The sequence below is a fragment of the Procambarus clarkii genome, chromosome 51, assembly GCF_040958095.1.
Source record: "Procambarus clarkii isolate CNS0578487 chromosome 51, FALCON_Pclarkii_2.0, whole genome shotgun sequence".
NCBI classification, from domain to species: Eukaryota; Metazoa; Arthropoda; class Malacostraca; order Decapoda; family Cambaridae; genus Procambarus; species Procambarus clarkii.
Window position 1 is genome coordinate 9223212 of NC_091200.1, and position 25840 is coordinate 9249051.

Below are 25840 nucleotides of genomic sequence, written 5' to 3' on the forward strand. Positions count from 1 at the left end.
GTGTTGGGGGACGGGCAGCCAATGTATATATACATGTTAGGTATATATCGAGTCCCCCCCCCCTAAGGTCGAACTCGTCATTTAAATGCGAGCTCAGCACACAGTATATGACGACCACGACGAACGATCACATTCACTCCAAAAATTCTACCACTTGCGGGCTATTCATGCCCGTGCCACCTCTTGGGTGGCTTAATCGTCAGCAATCAATCAATCAGGTCGAACTCCTTACCCTGACAAGAAAACAACCCCACAAGAAGCTGACTAACTCCTGTGTACCTATTTACAACACGGTGAACAGAGACATTAGGTGATAGGAAACGTGCAACTATTTATATTCAATCCGGGATTCGAACACAGAATTCCCGAGTGTGAGTTGAGAAGGAATCATATATAATCCTATACAATTGTATAGTAATGATATTTTTAAAAATTATATTAATACGTTGTAACAATGTATCAAAAACGCTCTTTTTCAACTCTCCGAGTCAGATATATTTGTGATTAGATATATTACTAGTGATTAGTCTTCAGTAAAGAGAAGGGGGTTGGGGAGGGGAGTTTTGGTTAGAGCGATTGGTAAGGGGATTCGTGGGGGATGGGTAGTGCGATGCGTCGGGGGATGGGTCAAAAATTATCACCGGTGGGGACCGGTGGGAACCTACGTATTGTGAGGACGGTGGGGGTGGAGGGAGGGGAGGGAGGGGAGGGAGGGGAGGACACAGCTGGCCAAGGTAACTAGCTTTGTAAGGTTGAGGAGCCAGCAGTACTGACGGGTCCTGGGTCGAGGTCACACCGCTGCGCATCACCACTGGCTCTGAGTCTGAGCCTTCCTTCCTCTTAACTGCTCCATCATGCTTCTCTCCACGCAGGTAAAGTTACCCCGATTATAAAGTTACTTTTATTGCCATATATATAACTAACCTTTATTTAGTGAAATTAAAAGTATCGTAATATTGCTGCTGCTTCAGGTTTTTTTATTTTAATTGTATTTATATATATAAGAGTTCTCACATTATTGTAGAGCCACTAGCACACAGCGTTTGGGGCGCGTCCTTATCCCAAATTTTCCCTGGAACACGACCCGCCTAATCGTTTAACAACCAGGTACCCATTCACTGTTTTATGAACAGAAGCTACAGTTAAGGATTGGCGCCTAATCAATCCACCCCGGCCAGGATACAGACCCAGGCCAAATTGCTCGCGAAGCGCGGGGCGAATGTGTTTCCACTGCGCCATCAAAGACTGCATTATGAACACTGGTCTACGGACGGGCTGGCCGCTCGACGTGTACCTAGGTTGCCAGCGTTCTAACCCTTCTGGTTAGGCAAAACCAGTTCAGATATGAACGGTGAGAACTGACCGGTCCAAATAGCCGGTTGACTGCAATATTTTAATTCTCTCGTCTATTTAAGTGTATAGGATCGTACTATAATATGTTCAGTATACAGTTAGTTTCCTTCGTTAAGAAATGATTAAGCGCCTTTAATTTCACCTAATGGATCTGTTCACCTAACCAGTGAATAAGTACCCGGGAGTTAGTCAGCTTGTTGTGGGGCTGCATCCTGGGAAGGGTCAGTAGTTGGAGCTACGGGGGGATCTCGAGTGAAGCCTAAAGTGTAATTACCAAAGTGTAGCTACAGAATGAGAACTACGCTCGTAGTTGTGAGGTTGTTGAATCACTTTTGACACAAAAGATTATCGATGAATAGATGATTATATGTATTTGTGTTATATATATATATATATATATATATATATATACACTATGGAGGCCAGGCCTCCACCACCTACAACTGGCCTGGTGGAGGCCAGTTTTGGCCTCCACCACTTTTTCACTTAACTTGTTCCAACCGTCTACCACTCTGCAAAAGAAAACTTTCTAGTATTTTTTCGGCACATTTGTTTCCTTAGCTTGAATCTGTGTCCTCTTGTTCGTGAAGTTGCTGGTTTTAGGAATTTCCCTTTGTCAATACGTGTGTGTGTGTGCGAAATATATATATAATATATGCACAGCCTTCCTGTTATCGACAAAACTAATTAATTCGGCCGCTAATTTTAAATCTTGCTCGGCGTTCACGGTAGGACGTCCGTCACACCCGTGTAACTTTTAATATAAAATGTGTAGTTGACCAGACAACCAACCAGGAGGCTCCGGGCTGCGGGGACGTTGATCCTCGTAATCACCGCAAGGTAAGGTAACCGCGGCCTGACCGTCACGCCCCATAAACCAAAGTATTGCCTTCAGCATTGTATGTTGTTGTTGTAGATTCAGCTACTCGGAACAATTCGTTCCAAGTAGCACGGGCTGTGGTGAGCCCGTACTTGGCACAGGAGCGGGGCTGTGTCCAGCTCTGTATTCGAGCACACTTCTTGTGTGACAGTAACACTGGGAGTCCGTGGCAAGATCATGTAGGTCATGCAACTGTATTTCTAAGGTGTCCTTGATCTTAGGAACGGTGCTTTTCATCATTATTGTAAATATATATTATTTTGTCATGTGCAGGCGATGAGTCACAATAACGTGGCTGAAGTATGTTGACCAGACCACACACTAGAAGTTGAAGGGACGACGACGTTTCGGTCCGTCCCTGGACCATTCTCAAGTCGATTGTGACTTGTCAACATTTTGTCATGTATTTTGTATTCATGCTTGTACACATAAGCACCTGTGTATGTGTGTGCCAATATGATCTGAAGGACACTGCCGATATGTGAAGATGACCTTGTGACTTACACACAATGTAACGCCAGCTGGGTGAAGATGGTTACACGCCTGACCTGCCGGCACGCCGCCGTACTCACCAACACATCCCGTTACCTCTTTGAAAGTCAAGACCAATGTCGATGACTTGGCTACGAGATATTCAGCGGAAGGTTAGGGAGGGAGAGACGAAGGGGGGAGATGGTGACACGTTAGTATTCGGGTTTGTGTATAATTGGCTTTACATAGACCCCATTCCTTTCATTTGGACGGTAGCGTGAAGGTTACTGTAACCTGTATTAGGTTACGGAGTAAGCATTCACAGGGAAAAGTGTGAAAAATTTCATTTATTGATTTTATACTAATAATAAACCATGATATATTTGCATAATTTTTTATGGAACTTTGACTAACTGTATTAGTAAAACTAAATATATTTTGGAAAATCCGCGGATAAGGATCCTTTTATTATATGCTAATGTGATAGAAGAGTGTCATAGAAATGATTTCATTTGAAACTTGTGGTTGTAATTTCGATTTGAAAATGTGTAAAATTCGTCGAAAAAAAATCTCCCTTTCTATTTAGGCTGCAATACTGAAGCTTGAAACAATTACAGCCCTTTTCATATACTGTACAACTAGTCAAAAAATATTTGTTGACATTGAACAACATGAGTTATAAAATGGCCCCTTAGTTATAAAATAACTCATGGCCCCTTAAGGCAAACCTGTCGCACATCCGTAGCAGGTCATTTGCATGTGCCTGTTCATTTAGGCTACTTCCTGGTATTCTTTCTGATATTACTGTATTAGCCAGGTACTTCCATTTCAGGTGCCGTAGGTTGAAATCCCCAAGCAGGATGATGTTCGGAGCTGGATTTGTGAGGTTTTCCAAGCAGTGTTCTATTTGCATTAGTTGGTCTTTAAATTGCTGAGGGTTTGCCTCCGGTGACATATATAAGGACAATAACTACATTTAGGATCTCTATTTTGATTATCAGCACTTCCACCATATCATTTGAGGTGTTTAGCAGCTCAGTACAGATGAGTGTGTCTTTGATGTAGAGGCTGACCCCACCTTGTAGCCGGTGTTTCCTGTCACATCTGAAAAGATTGTACTCTGAGATCCATATTTCACCATCATGGTAGTCCTTTGTGTGGGTTTCCGTTAGGGCTGCAAACACTGCATTTGCCTCATGAAGGAGACCATCTATAAAATGAACTCTGTTGGATTTACGTGTTTTTATACCCTGGATGTTGGCAAATATAAATGATGTTATCGTGTTAGTGGAAGTGCTGGATGCCTTGGTGTTAATATCTGAGGCTCTGGTAAGGAGGCCACTGTGTTTGCGTCCTCTCTAGCATTTGACCGAGTAGGTGGTTGAGTCTGGTCATTTTTAGCCATTCTTCTCCTCTTTCTCTTGCTTAAAAATCATCATTTTTTGTATATCATGATATTCTCCTCACAATTGTTTTCCTAGTTCACTAACCACGGTTCTGTGGTTCTAACTATAATTTAGAGGAAAGGTGGGTAATTATCAGGAGAAAGCACTAATCTATTATGACTATAATACACTTGGAGGGTATGTGAGGATAGGGGTTTGGGATACCTGTTTGATGGGGTTCTTGGAGTTCTTCTGCTCCCCAAGCCCGGCTTGATGCCAGACGTGACTAGTAAGAGCTTGGTCCAACAGGTTGTTGCTTGGAGCAGCCTGCAGGCTCACATATCCATCACAGCCCAGTTGGTCCGGCACTTCAAGAGAAAACTGGATAGTTTTCTTCAGGAAGATGTCCACGGTTGTTCCGGCAATATTTCTTATGCTCGCTGGGAGGATGTTGAATAACCGTGGACCTCTGATGCTTATACAGTGTTCTCTGATTGTGCCTATGGCACCCCTGCTCTTCATTGGTTCTATTCTGCATTTTCTTACATATCGTTCACTCCAGTATGTTGTTATTTTACTGTGTCGATTTGGGACCTGGCCCTCCAGTATTTTCCATGAGTATATTGTTTGATATCTCTCTCGTTTCCTTTCTAGCAGAGTACATTTGGAGAGCTTTGAGACGATCCCAATAATTTAGATGCTTTATCGCGTCTATGCGTGCCGTATATGTTCTCTGTACTCCCTCTATTTCAGCAATCTCTCCTGCTCTGAAAGGGGAAGTGAGTACCGAGCAATACTCAAGACGGGACAACACAAGTGATTTGAATAGTACAACCATTGCGGAATCCCTGGATTTGAAAGTTCTCATTATCCATCCTATTATTTTTCTGGCTGACGCAAATATTTGATTGGTTACGCTCCCTAAATGTTAAGTCGTCAGACATCATTAAACCCCTGCTAGCAGGCCCGAGAGCTTTCCCTTCCTTAGCTCATGAAAAGCCAAACCCACTAGTTTTCCTGGAATACGACCTGTCAATCGTTTAACAACCAGGTACCCAACCACTGCTGGGTGAACAGAGGTGTATAGTTAAGGACTGGCGCCTAGTCAATCCTCCCCCGGCCAGGATACGAACCTAGGCAAAATCGCTTGCGAAGCGCGGGGCGAGTGTGTTACCACTACGCCACGATCTTTTAGATATCCCTAGAGAGCGACTTAACCAAAGCAAAAACGCTCTACAAATCAAGGGTTCTAAATTGTAGAATGACCGCCCAAATAAGATTAAAAAAGTCTTCTGGCCAGTTTAAAAGAGAAGCTAAGAACTACATTATTAACGTTATGTAACCATTTTTCCTAACTTTTTCTACTCCTACATGTCAAAACCTGTGTTTTGTTGTTTTTGCGAATATTATTTATTAATTACCTAATATTTGTTGTTCCTATATAGATACTACTGTCTTTATATACCATAAAGTATTGTATGTTATTATTCTTATTCTCATTTACTTCAACCAACCACTTGTGCTGGATGGTAGAGCAACGGTCTCGCTTCTTGCAAGTCTGCCTTCAATCCCCGACCGTCCAAGTTCTTGGGCATCATTCCTTCCCCGTCCCATCCCAAATCCTTATCCCGATCCCTTCCAAGTGCTATATTGTTGTAATAGCTTGGCGCTGTCTCCTGATTAGGCACCTTACCTTCTTTTAAACTGCCATTTGTTGTCAAAACTTTCAACAATTCAGATTTGTACTCATATTTGATTTTTATGTCAGCCCATTTCTTGTTTGTATTGTCTACCACATCAGACCTCTAATTAACCTAACTTGTTATCTTGTTATGAAACACGCACTGCGCATTAGTAGCCTTATGCAATGGAGCACCGCTCCTGTGCCAGGTAAGTCCACTACGGGCTCACCATAAGAACATAAGAACAAAGGTAACTGCAGAAGGCCTATTGGCCCATACGAGGCAGCTCCTATCTATAACCACCCAATCCCACTCATATACATGTCCAACCCGCGCTTGAAACAATCGAGGGACCCCATCTCCACCACGTTACGCGGCAATTGGCCATGCTACTTGCCCCGCTCCTGTGCCAGGTAAGTTACGGGCTCACCATAGCCCGTGCTACTTGGAACTTGTTCCGAGTAGCTGAATCTATAACAACAGTAGCTGAATCTATAACAACAACAACAACTTATGCAATATCTTACCCGTGTATCTTCCTCTGATCACGTATCATATTATGTATATTTGTGTAAAATCAGAAATTATTATAAGGGTACTCACCAAGTGTCCAAATGTTTCTTCACGTGTGATCTTGGGGTAATGTCTTGGTAAGTATGGTAGTGTTAACCGAGGGTTAAGGCTGAGGTGTTGAAGGTACGGCTAACATACCCCAGTACAAGCTTGTTTCATCGGCATTATCAATTTGCTCAGGAGATAAAGAATCGTCCTGCACGATCTCAAATTTGGGAACACATTCCTCTGCACCTTTACATCAGCATATTGCTTTTCACCTTGTAATTTCGCACGTATAATATCATGACGAACCTTAAAACCCCTTTAGCCATCCAACACTACACTCTTAACTACACAACACGAAGCTTCATTTGTTGGTGAAAATGTTTGGCTTTTTCCTCAATCAGCCATCCTGTCTGATTAATCACCCTGACTTCTTTTGAATGCGTCTTGTGTCTTCCTATACCACCCCCAGATAGCCTCATAAACACTTAACACCAGCATTACTAATAACTTTTCTGTTACACATTGCTACATCACTCACTTTTAGCATAACTTGCAAAAATCTCCTTTAGCCTTCAGTATATCATGAAACTCAATATACTCATGAAGTTCTGCTAAATTTGTATTTGGCACAGGCGACACACCAAGGAATTCCAGATTCAACTTCCTTTATAAGCTGTATTTTTTGTTCGAGATTCATCATAACAGGGTTTTCTCTTGACTTCACTGTTTGTTGAAACCCTAAACAACAGATTTCCGGCATTCCCTGATGGCATAGTGGCAGGATGCAATATATTTTCACAAATTTTAAGCGGTGAAAGAGGGTGGATATATGGCCGCCACAGGTAAACACAAGACTTGGTCGTGATGCAAAGGTCGCGCCGCGGCACCTGGTGGCCGCCCGCCAAACTACACAGACCTCTTGACAGCTTGGTGCCTTCTTTTGATAATTACTTACGGGCCTCTCATGGGTGGAGTGGCCTATCTTTGCGTTTTTCCACTCCCAAACGACGGAATAATCAAATTGGGATCTGAGGCTGAGTGGACAACCCATCCTCAGACCAAGTCCATTTCATCCAGCCGTCGACACCAAAGACGCATTCATAAATTTTAACATTCTGTTCATTCAAAACAACTTTTCTCAAATATAAATTATTATTATTGTATATTAACATATTGTGCATATTTAGGCACTGGTTAGGTTAGGTTGGGTGTTTAGGTTCTGTACATTTAGAGCGTTGTGGTTCGAACAAAGTCGTCAACGAAGCATTTGTTCCGGAAGTGTTCGGACGTCATCAGTTGTGAGTCGCAGCCTGTCCTCCCACAACCCGTCCTCGACTCAAGTCCATTACATTCAGTGGTCGACCCCACAGACGCATTCATAAATTTTTACATGCTGTTCATTCAAAACCGGAATTTTCTCAAGTATAAATTAATATTATAATATATTGGCATTTGTGTATATATAGGCATAGGATAGGTTAGGTCAGGTGTTTAGGTTCTGTTGACGATTCTGTATTTGTAGTATGTGGGTGAAGCATTTATAGCGTTGTGATTCGAACAAAATTCGTCAGTGAAGCACTTGTTCCGGATATGTTCGAACCTCAGCAGTTGTGAGTCGTGTGTAAACCGCTTTTCATTCATAAACATAAACATTTTCATTCATATTTCAGCAATTCAGAGATTGCTGAAATAGAGGGAATACAGAGAACATATACGGCACGCATAGATGCAATAAAGCACCTAAATTATTGGGATCGTCTCAAAGCCCTCCAAATGTACTCACTAGAAAGAAGACGAGAGAGATATCAAATAATATACACCTGGAAGATACTGGAGGGCCAAGTACCAAATCTACACAGTAAAATAACAACGTACTGGAGTGAACGACATGGAAGAAAATGTAGAATAGAACCAATGAAGAGCAGAGGTGCCATAGGCACAATCAGAGAACACTGTATAAACATCAGAGGTCCGCGGTTGTTCAACGTCCTCCCAGCAAGCATAAGAAATATTGCCGGAACAACCGTGGACATTTTCAAGAGGAAACTAGATTTATTCCTCCAAGGAGTGCCGGACCAACCGGGCTGTGGTGGGTATGTGGGCCTGCGGGCCGCTCCAAGCAACAGCCTGGTGGACCAAACTCTCACAAGTCGAGCCTGGCCTCGGGCCGGGCTTGGGGAGTAGAAGAACTCCCAGAACCCCATCAACCAGGTATCAACCAACCAGGGGGTTTGGCGGCTGCATGGAATCACTTTTGGATCTTTGTTTGGAGGACAGGCTGCCGCCAAATAAAGCAACCCGTTCTCGCATACAAAGATCCAAGCTCTTTAATCCAACCGCCAAACCCCCTGTGTATGAATGAATAGGGGTGTACCCACGACTCACAACTGATGAGGTCCGAATACTTTGGGAACAAGTGCTTCGTTCACGTCCTCTATTCAAACCACAATTCTATAAATGCTTCACCCACGTACTTCAAATACAAATAATTACCAACAGAAACTAAACACCTAACCTAACCTACACCAAACTATAAATACAATTCTTATGTATACGAATATTATTTTTATATATGAGAACAACCCCATTTTTAATACACAGTATGTTAAAATTGATGAATGCGTCTGGGGAGGGAGGACGGCCGCTGCTTTAAACAGCCTGGTGTAAAAACTTTGTTTGGGTTGAACAAAGACCCAAAAGTGATTCCATGCAACCCGCCAAACCACCTGTTTATGAAGGAAAAACGGTTTATACACGACTCACAACTGATTTCGTTCGAACACTTCCGGAACATGTGCTTCACTGACGAATTTTGTTCGAACCACAACGCTGTAAATGCTTCACCCACGTACTACAAATAGAAATAATCGCCAACAGAACCTAAACACCTAACCTAACCTATGACTATATATGCTTAATATGCTAATATATTATAATATTAATTTATATTTGAGAAAATTCCCGTTTTGAATGAATAGCATGTAAAAATTTATGAATGCGTCTGTGGGGTCGACCGCTGGATGCAATGGACTTGAGTCGAGGACGGGTTGCCATGTTTTGCTGTTAGATTTACCATACTCTGTTAGTTTTAGTTACATATAAATTGCCACACAGTAAGTACATTATGAAATTAAATAATTATAAAATGGTTTTATAAAGAGGAAAATACAAAAAGACTTAACAAGAATAAATAATAGATAAAATAATTATATTTATAAAATGACAGTAATAATAAGTAATAAAATGATTGAAGAAGTAGGTGAGACGGTTGTATAATACTGGCGATGTTGCAGGTGGTCGCTGTGGTGTTCCAGGCAGTACTGGTGGCTGGGACACCCTTCACACTCTTCTGGGTGAGTAAACTACGTCACAATCTGTCGTAATTCCTCTCTACTCATTTTAGCTTTCACATTATCTTGCTTTCATTAAAAAGTTAACATTTCTTTAAACATAACAGCATTAATAGAAAACAAGCACCATTCAAGGATGCTGGAAATACCTGTACATGGAATGAATCTACTGAATGATGGAAGCATTAAATTTTTATTTATTTATTGTACTTGAAAGATGGAAGCATTTAATTTTTATTTATTTACTGTACTTTTAATCACCTCTGAACTAGTACCTCTTTTTCTGAGGTAAGCAAATTGTTCTTAGGATAATTCGGGACATCAACTACTGTCGCGTCTTGTACCCATAACTGAGAAGAATGTGACTTGTTTATTTTATATAAACTATAGATCAGCACTAGTATTGCATCTGTATTTTGGATTTCGAAATTGAATAAAGCCATACTGGCTCAGCACTTTCTTTTATAATTACATGTTTATAGTGATTACAAACATTTGTTTCAGTCAAGAGACCAGGTGCCGCAGAAGAGTGAGGGAGAGGAACGAGCAGCAGGGAGCAGCGATGTGGTCACGAAACTATACGCAGACACTATAGCTCCCACAACACAATATGCACAGTCTGAATCAGAAGACCTAACAGAACAATTCCCTATTTATTCCAACGCATCAACAGTACAAAATAGTGATGAAATTTTGACTACAACAGATGCAGCTGCTGAAACGACGCTGGTGCAAAATACTGAAATAATAAAAACAAATTTGGACGCAACTGTTGATAACATTCCTGTTCGCAAAAATACGGAGACGACGACGCCTGCAGAGAACAATACAGAAATAACGAGTTTGCCATTTCCAGTTAACTCTGTCAACTCGGGAGAAATTTCCACCCAACAGGTAACAACGTTCGCACCTGAATCTGAAAAGAAAATTGAGATGCTATTAAAAAATAATGCATCGAAGTTTCACCAGAATGCTGGTTTGGAATACCAGCAGCAAAGTGTCAGTTCTGTTATCGATACGTTGAGAAGCGCTCTGGCGAATGCTGAGGATGAGAAGCCTGCAGAGGATCCTGCCATAGAGCAATCTAAACTACATTATATAACTATTTGGAATCAGGAAGCAGATCGACTAAATGCTCCTTATATGAAAGTAACGAAGGCATGGCCAGAAATCGGGATGGTCTACATGCCATTGGTGAACAAGTTGTCCGACCAGATTCAGAATTCTGAGTTAGTTAAGGAAGCAGCTCAGAAGTTCAAAGTTGTATGGGAGGAGACACATTCTGCTAAAGATTCCACCAGCTCATCAAATCTGCCAATTCTTAATGTCCTCAACAACTTCATGAATGCTTGGTCTTGGGCGGTGGGCGCAGAAGATGGGACTGATGCCATTAGTGCCCATTCAGCCAGTGACGTCAATAGAATTGATGGTGTCTTGAACAATTTACTTAAATATAGTACTTTACCTTTGGAATCGGTACACTCTCCAGTTTTTGAGGACAACCCTATTTTAGAGCAAGTTGGTGATAAAAAACAAAAATATTCTCCTGCTAAAATTAATATACAATCAACAAAGAATTTTAGACCAGTTGAAACTTTAAAACCGTTACCTGATTCTTCAGCACCAGGCTCTGGCATAAAGCAGACACAACTAAATTTCTTCAGACCTGCCTCTATACCATCCCCTGCGTCACCATCTACCGTACACATGCCTACCTTAACAGATCAGAGACCGTGTGCTAACAATCACGGACCTGAAGCAGATCACATTTCAATTGATGACTACAGTCCATCTCGCCCTGATACGCAGACTGAGAAACCTATTAATCCCATAGTAGCCATAAGACCCATCATACCCACTCATGCAGCTCCCATATCAACTGAAGCTCCTGTAAATCAAAGACCTATTTTTTCAAGACCAGCTGAAGGACCCAATGACTTTCCGAGACATACTGCTTTAAGACCATTTAGTCACCATGCTGCCATTCCTCATCCAAATATTCAAAGACAAAACCTACCTGGGATTCAAAGACAAAACCTACCTGGGATTCAAAGACAAAACCTACCTGGGATTCAAAGACAAAACCTACCTGGGATTCAAAGACAAAACCTACCTGGGATTCAAAGACCTGTTAACTGGCATTCAACATTGTATCCCTTTAAATCAATATATGATGACAGATATTCCTATGATTCTGAAGGTGACTCACATTCCTATGATTCTGAAGGCGACTCAAATTCCTATGAATCTTTTATGCATGATACGATCCCACTTCCCTTTTATTTATTGCGTAAAAGGTAAGATATATATTGCTGATTTACATATTTCTCTTTAATGCTCCTAAGATCTCTCATAATTGCTACTTCAGTTTCATATTTATTTGAAATATATCTGGAAGGTGTGCATAGAGAGGGGCACTTTAAGTGTAACTATAATGGCCAACAAAAATAATACTTGTAACTTGCATATTTTTATACTGAAAACAATAAGGTTAACCTTATTGGGTCGTCCAATAAGGTTAGCAGACTTCTAGATGTTACCACTGCTAGGCTTAGGCTCGGCTACAATACCTCTGGGAGTTTGTAACATCTGCTGATGAAGATTTGACTAAATGTAAACCCTGTCAGCAGAACTATTCGCATACTTTGTGTCATTATATAATGGAATGTAAAAAAAATTGCAGAATTCAGAGATAACACCATCAATGGAGTCCAAGAAATGTTTAAGTACTTCATTCATAATGATGTACTGCCAGGAATCTTAGCGAAGTATCCAAAGTTTGCTTACTGTAGGTGCAGCCTGCACGACTGTAAAGCTGCCGCCCAGTTGGGTGGGTGTGCAGCAAGACTAGTAACTGTGTGACTCACCATAGATGTAAAGTGCCTTGTATAGTGACTTATGAGCCTCTTGGTATAGTGTTGTTGAATCACTTGATATAAAAAGATTATTGATATATGTATTTGTGTAAATGATTATATGTACAATATACTGTATATATATATATATATATATATATATATATATATATATATATATATATATATATATATATATATATATATATATATATATATATATATATATAAAACATTAACAATTGTGTAACTAGTTTCAAAAAACTGTCACTTGCTTAGCTAATGAACTATGGGGTTCAGTTCCTGAACCCAATATGGGCCTCTGTAACCTTTTTCACCGCCACCCACAAGATGGGTATGGGGTGCATAAGAAAGAAAGAAGTTGAATTGTATTATCCTCAATATAATAAATGATTGCAATACTAAGGGTTAAATTATATTTTTTTAAATTTAATAGTTCAAAAATACAGATTTCTTGTACAATAATTTTTTGAATAATATCTTAATTTCTATTTAACATTGTATATTTATTTGATAATAATTGCTCTAATCCCAGAGATCCTGTGTGGTAAAACTAATTTGTTTAGAGCATAGAAGGGAAGACAACTATCAGGGAAAAGTGCAAAGCCATTATGACTATATAGCACTGGGAAGGTATTAAGATAAGGATTTGGGATGGGATGGGAAGAAGTAATGGCGCCCAACCACTTGGACGGTCTTGGATTAAACGCCAACCTGAATGAAGTGAGACCATCGCTCTACCGTCCAGCCCAAGTGGGAGCACTGAGTGTGCCTAAAGTGTACAATATATGTAACATCTTTTCATATATCAGTAGCTTACTATGTATACAGTACATTGTTTACAATTAATTTTCTTAAATGGATAATAGGGAAAAGGTCATGTTGAGAACAGACGATGCTGCCTGTTTGTATTTATTGCTGCATTTCATACACCATGTAAACAGATAAGAGGGGAAGGGGAGCAGGAGAAAGATGAAAGAGAAGGGGGGGGGGGAAAGGGAGAGGGTGTAATAATTACTCTGAACATCAGCAATGTAACCAATCAATATAGATGCTCAAAATTTAAGCTCTGAGTAACTAGCATCAGAGAAAATTGAGGAGACGTGAAAATAGGTATTAGCTGCTTTCAAAACATATACAAAGATGCTGCCACTACCCTGATATACTGGACAGGGGATCGGGAGAGATATGAAGACAATTAGATGTTAATAACATCTAAAACGGTGTGAAACGGATTCATTCAATTCACTTGATTTCTTATGGGAAAAATCGCTTCGACTTACGATACATCTCTGGGAACGGATTACCATAAAAAATAGAGACCCCACTGTACTCATTTGTGTAATGCAACTGGCAATAGAATCCACATCATTAACAAAATAGGTAACATGTCATTTATTAACCTGCATATATAAACTTCAGTATTTTGTTACTCATTTATTATCGAAGCATTAGTATAATCATAAGCAATTTAAATACAAAAAATATTCTATGATTGGTCAAGTATAGTATGTTCAAACAAAAGAACTTTAGTACATCTGATTTCATTTAGTTTCAATATTTCTTTTGTGCCCTTATAATTAAGTCTCTCATTGGGCTTTAACATTATTATATTTACAACTTATAAAAAAGCATGAAAGCGAAGGTTTATACAAACAATACAGGTACAACAAAAACGGAAAACAGCAAGAAATTTACCATAATTAAAATTGTTAAAAAAAGATTTTGAACAACAAAAAAGAAAAGAATAGAAATTTGTACCAAAATGAGTGGGCAATACAACAACACAACCCCAAAAGAAAGCTGATGGTGTGAACTTTCTTAAAAACCCAGAACCAGATTGTCTCCTTGTGTTGCCCTCTCATTATGGTCACATCTTACCTCAGAGCCACTTGAACCGTCATATTTACACGACAAACGACTGATATTTTTTTGTTTAACAAGAAATTCTGACTGAACGGTACACAATGGAATGATACCTTACAAAACAAAGTAACGAAATCAGCCTTTGTGTTGCCGTTACAATATTTTTCCCATTTACAATTGGGAAATCTAGTATTACACTATCTGTAATTCAAGCTCACTGTTCTCATCACATTTGCAGTTCAGCACAGACAAGAAACCACCGAGGCTCATTTTAACAATTCCAAGTACCAATATGTGTTTAGTATAAATTCTATGACTATAAAGCACCATTTAACTCCTGCTGTACTCCAAATTGCAAATCAACATATACTTCTTACAAGGTGTTTAGCAACCTGTATTACCCCATATAGCTTTGTTTGGATGATACGAACAGACAAGTTATGAAGCGTTAATGTGAGCACTTGAGAATAGCCTTGGATTATGAACAATACGAGTACATTTATCTGCTGAACTGAGCTCTGTACTTGTTCAATGAAAGAAAAATGGAGAAAATTAACTTTGTAAGGCATGTAGAGAGATAACTTGCAATGTTATCATTAGAGATATATTTATGAATATTCAGAGTTTTGCAGAAAAAAAACTCAAGCATCATGTCTTAATAGACTTGCATATAAACAACCTATATTCACAAGCAAGCAAGATATGTTGAGTGGAATGGCTGAGAAATCTCAAAATGGGCTTGCACTACCCTACATGTATCACTATGACCAGACCAGACATAATGAACCCGTGTGTTTTTATAATCCACTTTCACATTATATTATAAAAACAATTTAGGCTCAATATACCAAATCCTGCCACATATTAGGCAACAGGACCTGCCCTGTCATGTTATCACATATGCTAATAAAATCATATATGTGAATGTTTCTTAGTGTCTTTTAAGTTATGTAGATTTCATCACAAAAACCCTTCAATGATAAATATGTTAATTTAATGTCAAATATAACTTAACCATCACAATGATCTGTTCAGTTAAAGCTTTCTCCAAATAATGTACTGGATAAGTATAAACTTGACCAGTATATATATATATATAAATTTTCCTAGTGGTGACCATGTACACAGTTACCACTAATGTTTGGCATCCACTACTGTTTACATTGTTAAAACACAGTGTCAGTTTATCAGTTGTGAATGTTCACTTGCATTTGGTGTTGTATAATTAGAGAGTTTACATCTTGTATTTGTCATCATTCACATTTTTAATTAATTACACTTTGCGTTTTGGTTCTACAATTCCCGTCTTTCTCGCTACCCCAGATGGCGAGTCTGAGGCTGCCGATGGCTTCCGTGTAACTTTAGTACTTCCACCTGTGCTGCTGGAACCCGACGGAGTCCGAGTCCTATAGAAAGAAAAATAATAATAATTTCACACGTTACAAAGCAAAATCTAATATTCCTGGTAATGGTGGACTTCACTGAACTTGAGAATACTTATTTTTTTAAGTTCATACCCTACTCCAAAGACTGGATATTATAATTTATTAAAAGATACATTATCAAGCCATTACTGCACTGTTTAAAATAGCTTATATAATACATTAGTTAAATTTTTAAGGTGTAAAATACAACCCGATGACATTACATAATCAAGGTTGCAAGAAAATACTGTACAGTATATACTAAATTTCAAAGCATTCAAAAACCTTCAAGGTTCTCTTAAATGCTTTTTATTCTTATTCTTTATTATTAATGGACAATAACTGCAAATGACATCACAAAGTCATGATTATTATAATGGAACCAAACCACTTACCAGGAGAAATATACTTGCTTGAGAATATCGTCAAGAAACAGCAACGGAAAAGGAGCTGAATAGCTATAATAAGCTAAACACTCCAAATATATTAACTGAATGGGCAGTGGGCTATTTGCACGTGCCAAAAACTTCCTTGCTATACAGTACTACCAAACTTTCATTAGCATACCAAAATACAAAAACTATTAAAATATTAAAATACACAAAAAAATACTTAAAAGTACTTGGGGGAATTTTTTTTTTTAGTAACAAACATTGTCAAAACTATATTACAACCAGAAACACACACTATATAACCAGAATATATACGCAGTTATTACCACCAGTCTCCGTGATGTAGTGGTAAGACACTCGCCTGGCGTTCCGCGAGCGCTTTGTCATGGGTTCGTATCCTGAACGGAGAGGATTTACTGGGCGCAAATCCTTAACTGTAGCCTCTGTTTAACTCAACAGTAAAATGTGTATTTGGCTGTAACAACGATTCTTCGTGGCGGGGATCGTATTCCAGGGACCTGCCCGAAACGCTACGCGTACTAGTGGCTGTACAAGAATGTAACAACTCTTGTATCTCCAAAAAAAAATTGGGTCAACTATAGATTTTTTATGGATCAGTTGTATTGTTTTAAAACAAAATCGTTGTGCTCTTATGTCTTCATCTGAAGTGCTTATCATTTTATGTTTATTTCATTCATTTGCAACTGTCAATGTCTACACTACATCCATGTAGGTCAGTTTCCTTCCAGGAAGATTCTCCCTTACCAGCATTTTTCATTAGGCCAGCAGAGTTTTACTTTGTTACTCTTTTGTTATCAAAGCATTAGTATAATCATAAGAAATTTAAATACAATAATTATTCTATGATTGGTCTAGTACATTCACACAAAAGAACTTTAGTACATCTGATTTCTGATAAAAAGTAACAGAGTTCACCCTCCCATTTATCGTTATTTCAATGTAGAGCTATTTAATAGATTTATGAGACATGTTTTACCTTTACTGATGTGATGTTGATGCTTTGAAACAAAGTACCCATTTTTCAAGTGTTCAAAGACTTTCCTTATGAAACTTGAAGAAAAAAAAAATTGTTTGCCGATATATAGGGACCAAATTTGCTTTCTTATATCTACCAATTAGTTCATTTTGAAGAGGATGACAACGATGACCACGAGAGGGTTGAGTGAAGGTATCAATCTGGAGGATAGAATGGCCTTGGGCCTCAAGGATATGTTAATATTATGTTTAATATCCGTGTGGTAGTTTTTCAGTTCCCTATCACCAGTCGCAACATGGTGCAGGAGAAGAACTGTGACAATGCTGGCAATTAACTGGGCATTTCTAGACATCCAAACAGGGAGGGGGTCTCTCCAATGCAGGACAACAAAGCCAAGTGTGCAGCCGCTTCCTTAGAAAGGGCTGCAACAACACGTATACCAGTACGGGTGGGGTTAAAAGTGACAAATGTATCTACCGAATCAACGAGGTGTTTATGGAGGAATAAATCATCAGGACGAGTAGGATCAACATGACTGAGATCAAAATACTTAGTCCATGTAGCAGGACCAAACAATGTCTGGAATGTAGTAGATTGGGAAGGAATCATGCGAGTGTGGAAGTGATGATGCTGAGCACCCCCAGTAAGAGGGGGGTTAAAAAGGCACAGTTGTTACGAGAGACGGAGCTACGCCAGGTAATGAGATGGTCACCACTGGGAACTTGGGGCTCAACCTCTCCACAAAGGTGGGAGGGGAGCAGAGTCAGTGAAGCAGCTTGGTCAGGGCCCAACATAGTGGGGGCTACAGAGTCCGACCTTCCAACACAGTCTGACTCAGGGGCCTGGTTGCCCCCCAACGAGTCTGAGAAGTTAAAGGAGGGTCAGAGAATGGCATAAAAATGAACAGGTAAAAATTGCATCCACAAATAAGCCCCCATACACACCATTGAGCCACAATTAGAGGACAGAACACCCGACAAGACAAGGCCCCTCCCCTCAGGGGTGCATTGTTGCTATACACCTTGCAATCACCACATAAGGACTGTCAGTCTGTCGAGATCGGGCTCAGCAATAAAGGCAAAGTTTGACAATAAAAGTGTCTCCTCACTTGCAACGTCGGATACCACAGTTCAGCGGGCGAGAGTGCCTCTCCCCAAACACCTGGCATCAAAACAAAAGACGAAATTAGAAAGAATATTCAAGAACGGCAAAAAGTCGCCAAGAAGGTAAGGTAATTATCAAAAGAAGGCACCAAACCGGGAAGGCTATGTAGCACCATCAAATGTGCGGAATAATCAGAGGGTGCTAAATATCACCAAGGATGCCAATATGAGAACAAAAACGCATAAGGCGAACGATATCAAAAGTATCAGAGTCACCAAGAATAAGTCGCCAAGAAGTGAACGATCAGAAAGGAGAAGAGGTGGGGAGGAAAAATGAAACTTGGGGAAGAGGAAAAAGCAACCAGCAAAATTAGTGAAGACAGCAGCAGGAGCATAAAGCTTCAAAAGGCCAGAGGACAAGCTGTCCCAAAGATCATCACACTCTGTCAGCCACCCACCAAGCCCCTTCAAGATGGGCTGGAAAGGGAGGGGGCCAACAATAAGGAACTAAAGCTTTATCACTTTCGATATCTTGATTGGGCAAATTCTTTTCCATAATAATAATAATAATACAGGTAATAAAAAAATGGTCAGACAAATGGTTATGCTACACAGGAGTACCATACTCTGCCTTATTTAGCTATTATTTAGAAAACCATTGTTAATTACATCCACTGAAATTTAAAGAACTTTTCCACATTATTCATAATCTTGATACTTTGTTCTAGATAATATAGTTGGAGTAAATACTATAAAAATAGATTACCCAAGAGAAAAATAGCTTCAGGTATCTATCCATTGACAAATATAGGCACACATGCTTGAAGTCATTAATGACGAGTTATCCGAATGTAATTATGTAAAATAGATTTATTACCTTGATGTTGTAGAAGTCTTGGAAGTGGTGGTATGTGTGGCTGATACTTTTTGTCTGCAAGAGTTATTAATTGTTAAAAGTTACAGGTTGCTATATTACAATCCAAAAGTATTAGAAATTATACTGGCTTTATTAATGTTTTTCCTAATGTCTTTTGTTAAAGAACAGTAGAAATTAAATACCAATATTGATTAGTTATATTTAACAGAGAAAGCTCTAGATAACTTTACCAAAGAATTCCATAATCTAGTAATTCAATAACATTAATTCAAACAAGCACTCCAGAAAGTTAAATTTAAAAAACTTTGACATTACATTCTACAAATTAGTAAGAATCTACACACACACATTTTTAACATACTGTATACAGTACACCATAAACTGTAAACTAATGTACTTCTACTCATGCCTGTTTTCTATGACCCGTGTTAGTTACCTCAGAGTTGGGATTTTGCTTGTGGAATGATTGGAGTTAAGACTAGTAGTTGATGAAGTTCGGGACCTGTAGAAATCATTTAAAGTATTATGTACCTTCCCCAGGTGTTAGCTGCTTCCGTAATTATTATTTTGTACTTGTTCTAAAGACAGGAACCACTATAAGTAACTTTACTCGTGAAACAATGTACATTAAGGTTAAACAAATAGGGCTGAGCTACATTTTAAATTAGAATAAATTTTACCCTTATTGTTTAACATGTGCAAAATATGGAAAACACAATACAGTGATGATAACGGTAAATTAACTCTTCTCGAGTGAAGTTTTAAAAAACTAAAGCTAATGTACAATTCAATTGTGCTGAGAAGGTACAATGCACATAGTGCTCTAATTTGAAATTACACTTTGCCAAAATGGGGAGGAGTTTCTTTACCTGAGGGGAGTTGCCGGTACATTCAGATTAGATGTGGAGCCAGAGAGGTTAGTCCTGGGGATATGTCACAAAAAATAGCCATCACCACAATGCAATAATTTCACTCCATTAATCTGGAGACTAAAGTACATCTTGTATCTCCAATGTAATGGATATGATTTTTGTGTTTTCAAAATACTATACAGTACTAATCATTTGTAACTATGTTAAATGCATGTCATTTCATTGAAAAGTTCATTACATCTTATTTATATTTAGATTCACATGTATAGCTTAACCATGCACACATCTACCTTGTATTACATTTTATTTTGTTCAAAAACGGATATAAAACTGAATTTTTGAATGACTGCACAAACAAAAGAGGTAAATAGAAAGCTATAATTGAACAAGAACCACAGTTAAATCTCCGACATATAAAAAGTATCAGATATAAGCAATGTTTAACCCTTAAACTGCTCTAACTGCATTCAAGTAATCCTGGAGCTGATTACGGCTGCCCTGTAATGTAATTTGAACATCACACCAATTCTATCGTGATGTGATTCAATACTAAGACCTCAGGCTATCATTTGCCACATTAGAAAAAAAATTATGAGAGCCTTAGATTTCCCCCCCCCCCCCTTAAGGGAAAAACTGCACCATGTCTGGTACATCCTCTTCCAGTCCTGAATGCAAAGCATGACCATGCTTGAGACCATTGACACCATACAAAATTGCAAGGACTTTAAAGGACCTGAAAGATCCTAGTGATGAAAAGGAATACATTACAAGAAATTAACTTGAACACTATCTTTCAGAATATGAAATCAGCTGTTCTAACAACAAGGGAAGTGAAACTGAGGAGTGAGAGTTTGGGTGGTTGACACTATGCTGATTGGTGAGTGGGAGCATATTTGTTGCAGCTGTCTGATTCTCTTGATGTGATAGTGACTTTGTTGCTAATGGAAGGCAGAAAGGGGGAGGGGGGTGACCATGCATCAGTGGTTATGTGTAAGTGCTAGCTTCCTTGGTTCTCATTGTGAAAAAAAATAATAATTTTAATGTCAATCGAGGCAATTTGTTTGCACAATCTATTAAATATGATGAAACTAGTGATATTGTGATCTGTACTGATTTTAATGGCAATGGTGATTACATTGTTGGTGATCATTGTACACATTATATATTGTGATCATGGTAGCGAGATATGTATTAAAGAGAAGCAAATTTTGTGCTATAAGATACTAAATTTTATGAGAATTTTTAATGTTGGTTTTATTGATCATGGATCCTGAATAATAATGTTAGCAGATGAAACAATCTTCTATATAAATAAAGTCAGATTGAGGAAGTACGGATGTGCTGTAATTTGAGACAAAGCCACGACATGCTGCACTCACTCTCCGAGGTGCCAGTCAACATTACAATATGTGATTCCAATGTAAATGTGTTGGTATGATCTTGTTACTAGTGCTGGGGAACAAGGGTAATATTGGCAAGTACTAGTATGATGATAAAGGTAAGTGTTCATGGTGCAAACAAGGTCAATTGCAAGTAGTTAGGCTTAGTACCATACATGATTCACTGTGTCTACCTGGCAATCTTTGACAAGGAGCACAGTATTGTTTATATCACTATATTTACTACCAACCACCTGATGCCTATGACCCAGGTCACAAATACAATGCTTTGTGTGCATGACAGAAAGAGCATAGGGATCAGATATGCATATTAGTGACGACACGGTGTAATAGAAATTGATGTGGTATTGTACTTTGCATCACCGACTTTCGCACTCTCCACAACTTTTAAAAACAGTAAATCATCGATATTCATAACTTTTGCTTAATTTTTTTACACACACACACACACACACACACACACACACACACACACACACACACACACACACACACACACACACACACACACACACACACACACACTCACACTCTAGGGAATAATTACAGGATACCAATTTGCAGTTTGAGGGTTAAACTTTTAGGAGCATGTATCAGTACAAAACATCTACAGCACACACAGAACTTTTCATGATAATGACACATATACTACCAAAACACTAACTTTACCAATTTATTTCTATGCATGTCCTGGTGCTAAAGCTTATATTCAGTCATGCAAAATATAGCTTTGTTAATGATAGATCAAATTTACAGAAAAGATTACAGTATATCCTCCTGGCTATGAAAAATGCAGATATATTTTACTTCAGTAATTATGTAACCCAAAGCCAAATAAACCATTTTTTTTTCAAGTCCTAAGTCTGCATGGGGTTGAGGTAAAAAGATTTATAATGGCACGATTCAATAAAAAGCATAAAACAAATTATACTTAAAATAAAAAGAAAAAAACGTGCACACAAAATGAGAATGCACAATGCACAACACAGGCCATACAGTAATACAGAAACTAGCAAAAAAAAAAAAAAAAAAAATCCATATCACCAAGACCAAAATAAAATGAGTTCGCAGATAAATGCTTTTTATTTCCAAACCAACTAAAGGTTGAAATACAAGCCAAACTGATCACTAAAAAATACTTATACCTCTGAATATAGCAAATGCACACATTACTGTACTTCCCTTTGTTAACAATTGGTCTTTGTACTGTACAGAGATTTATACAGGGGGAGAGGGGGGGGGAGATCAACCTTGAACTGGCTTAGGAAATTACATTCTACTACGATCTCATTATGTGATTCTGAGCAAGACCACCAAACTGCCAGTAACACCACACTAATTTACCGTTCCCAATCAGAGGCAGGACTCACAAGAACCGGAATTTTGGTCCTAGAGAGAGAGAGACCCTGTGAACATAGTATCATAGAAAAACAAACCATGTGAATTCACCCACACACCACTCTTACAGCACAGCATTTTATACCAAAATTGCACCTTAAAAGCCATATCCGTTACATTTTTATAGTTTTCATTAGTAAATTAAATTATCACCCAGCTTTATACAAAATTTAAATATACTGTATTAGCCTTGTAAACCTGTTGTAATGTCATTTTTAGCTTTTATATTACATAACCTAGAAATGTTACAGCCCAAGCATTATGTACATTGTTAAGCAAGCAAGGACACATTTGAGGTTTTGATTAATAATGTTACAGTGCAACACCTTTAATTTACATAACAGTCTTAATAAAAATGAGGATATCCCTATAACAGGTAACATGCATTGCCTTTACTCTCAAGCTGAACTGCTTGCCCAGAGTGCAAATTAATAGCACATACAACTTAAAAATTAACGTGGTAAAAAGCAAGAACAAATTAAACTAAATGATCTTTAACAATGCCATGAACAAGGATTTCACTGCGGGCGTGAATATTTACTGGATACCGAGCCTAGTTATATACCACACACATACTGGTACTTCAAATTTAATGGTACAGCAATGGTACAAGATTAGAAAAAAAATGCTTGTGTTTTATTTATGGACTTGGGATTTTGGGGAGTTTCAAAATCACTGTTCATGAAAAACAAAATGAAGAAGAGGTAAGGATCCCACAATACAAGGAAAAAGGACCAAAGTAGGTTTTGCATGCCACTGCTTACTGATTTACCTAATTCCTGCCTCTTTCAATCGACTGGACAGAGTCGGTGAATATAACCTGGAGGGGAAAATTAGTTCAGTGCCATACAATATACAACAATGTCTCAAGTGATGTCAAGAAATTAGTATACAGTAATGCATATTTTACAGAAAAGTTGTGTGTGCATGCAGCTCGTGCTATCAAGCAGATATAATACTGAATGCTAGAAGTTATTACAGTGCGTCTCTCCACCTCATAAACTTGTACCACTGGAATGAAAAATGTCAAATTTAACACAGTACACATTTTCAACACATTAACACCTTTGCTTTGTGAACACATCATATGACTCAATACACTGCACCTTCAAATTGTTTCATTAACCATAATTTATGCATCACGATGACTTGCCTCGTTCACCTGACATTAACCAATTTTTTTTTTCTCAATCCTATACTCAAAACCATTTATTTCTGTAAAATTCAATGAAAAATTCAATATTCTAAACTTAAATAAGAACATAAGAATGAAGGAAACTACAGGAGGCCTAGCTATTGGCCCATATGAGGCAGCTCCTATTTATATCCAAGGCAGCTCCTATTATATCTATAAATAGTGAAACCTATAAATGAGTGACAAACTTCATGTAATACAGCGCTTCCAGTTTTTTACTGGAAAAATTTTGCTCTTTTCAAAATTTATTGTACAAACATTTATACAGCAACGCTCTTCACTCTTTCTACAGTGATATGGATAAATTATTTGCACGTATTTGCATTAAAAAATAAATATCATAGCTTTTAAACTGTTTTGGCAAATGCTACCTTTGTATAATTTATTCCATCCATCACTCCTGCTTGATACCTGCTTGATGGGGTTCTGGGAGTTCTTCTACTCCCTAAGCCCGGCCCGAGGCCAGGCTCAACTTGAGAGGCCACTTGCAAAAGAATAAGTTTTTCACACCTTTGCTTTCCAAGCTTGAATATATGGACAAATCAACAAGGGCTGTGACGAGGGTTCGAACCTATGCAAGGGATGTTCCCAGATGCGCCTTGGTCCCGTGCATAGCATCGATCCCTCACCATGGCCCTTGTGGATTTGTTCATTGATATATTATGTTAGTGTGATTTCTGTGTGTATTGAATATGTGGCTTTCACACTTTCCAATGTTCTAGCATTTCGTTACACTTGCCCTTGAATTTGTGTAGCTTACATAACCCTCTCCATCTTGTTTGGATTTCTAGTTTTCAACTGTATCCACTCATCTTCCTTTCCTCTTCTTCCCTATCTCAAGTTGTGATCATATCAACCCTGATCGTCCTTTCTTCTAATTCTTAGATTTGTAAATGTCACTCTAATGTTTGCCAATTGTGTATACAGTATATTGCTGATTAATTTCTACTATGTAATTCTTGCATTACTGCTGGCACTATAAAAGTTATGAGACTGGTCACTTCCAGAGTTATAAATTTTTCTGTCTCATTGTAGCCTTTATCTATCCATCTTCATCTATTCCCCCCACTCTCAAACTTCTTTACTTAAAACTAGGTCAAACTGAATCTTTGTACCCATTTTCTGAACAAACTTTTATGTAGCTTGCTTAAGTCTTCCTGCAGACTTGTGGAATCTTCAGTTGTTATCCTTCTCATCAGTTAAACATGTAAAAGCATTGTCATGCAAGATCTACTGGCAGTCTTTAGCAAGGACCACACACTTAACACTTTGCCTGGGTTGGCATGCCACCCACAGTGCACTGCAAGGTAGGGCACTGGGCGGGTGCTGCGGTGCCTGTGAGCTCATAATCACACTCCAATGTTTAAACTCTTTACAGTTTTCTCACCAATTTTTTTTTATTTTTGTATCAAATTGGCGTACATTTTAAAACAAGTCGCAAAATAATTAAAAAATAAGTGAAATTTTGGGGCACTGTGGATGCACATGACGTCCTTCCCCAAACTATGTGAATTGATTTTAGGGGACAAATAACATTATTCCCCAGCGAAAGTGTTACAACTTTTCACCGCCCTGATACTTCCTTTCACTATAAATCTCTGCTTTCCCTAGCGAGTACAGAATTGTCTTCCATAATCTACCACCTTCCAAGTACTGTAATTTCAGCCTGCTTTTCTATTCTGTATATCAATCTGTTAAGGGGTACAGTGTCAGCTTTTTTCACAAAGATGATGCTCTCTAAACATCCTTTTTTTAAAT

The 25840-nt window shown here is 38.5% G+C and overlaps 2 protein-coding genes across 44 annotated transcripts in view; one reads left to right on the top strand and one right to left on the bottom strand.

Moving 5' to 3' along the window:
• The first annotated feature begins 751 nt into the window (after nt 1–751).
• LOC123774510 (uncharacterized) lies at nt 752–12654 on the top strand. The gene is made up of 3 exons (XM_045768845.2): nt 752–872; nt 9626–9685; nt 10187–12654. Exons 1-3 carry the CDS (start codon nt 855–857, stop codon nt 11981–11983), a joined length of 1875 nt encoding a protein of 624 aa, XP_045624801.2. The 5' UTR covers nt 752–854; the 3' UTR covers nt 11984–12654.
• Nucleotides 12655–13982: 1328 nt separating this feature from the next.
• shot (dystonin-like protein short stop) overlaps nt 13983–25840 on the bottom strand; it is a 629765-nt gene continuing 617907 nt past the window's right edge. For 28 of the 43 annotated variants that reach the window (XM_069303987.1, XM_069303980.1, XM_069303974.1 and 25 more), the window contains 6 exons: nt 23660–23707; nt 22834–22878; nt 20087–20140; nt 19654–19719; nt 19218–19271; nt 13983–15830 (listed from right to left, as the gene is read on the bottom strand). In XM_069303987.1, the coding sequence (XP_069160088.1) occupies nt 15698–15830; nt 19218–19271; nt 19654–19719; nt 20087–20140; nt 22834–22878; nt 23660–23707 (400 nt within the window). In that variant the 3' untranslated portion in view covers nt 13983–15697. The remainder of the gene's footprint in view (nt 15831–19217; nt 19272–19653; nt 19720–20086; nt 20141–22833; nt 22879–23659; nt 23708–25840) is intronic. The other 15 variants (XM_069303985.1, XM_069303981.1, XM_069303967.1 and 12 more) reach the window with 9 other exon arrangements.

Coding starts and splice junctions, on each gene's coding strand:
- LOC123774510 (XM_045768845.2), top strand. Junction 9,686..10,186: donor CACCCTTCACACTCTTCTGG/GTGAGTAAACTA, acceptor CATTTGTTTCAG/TCAAGAGACCAGGTGCCGCA.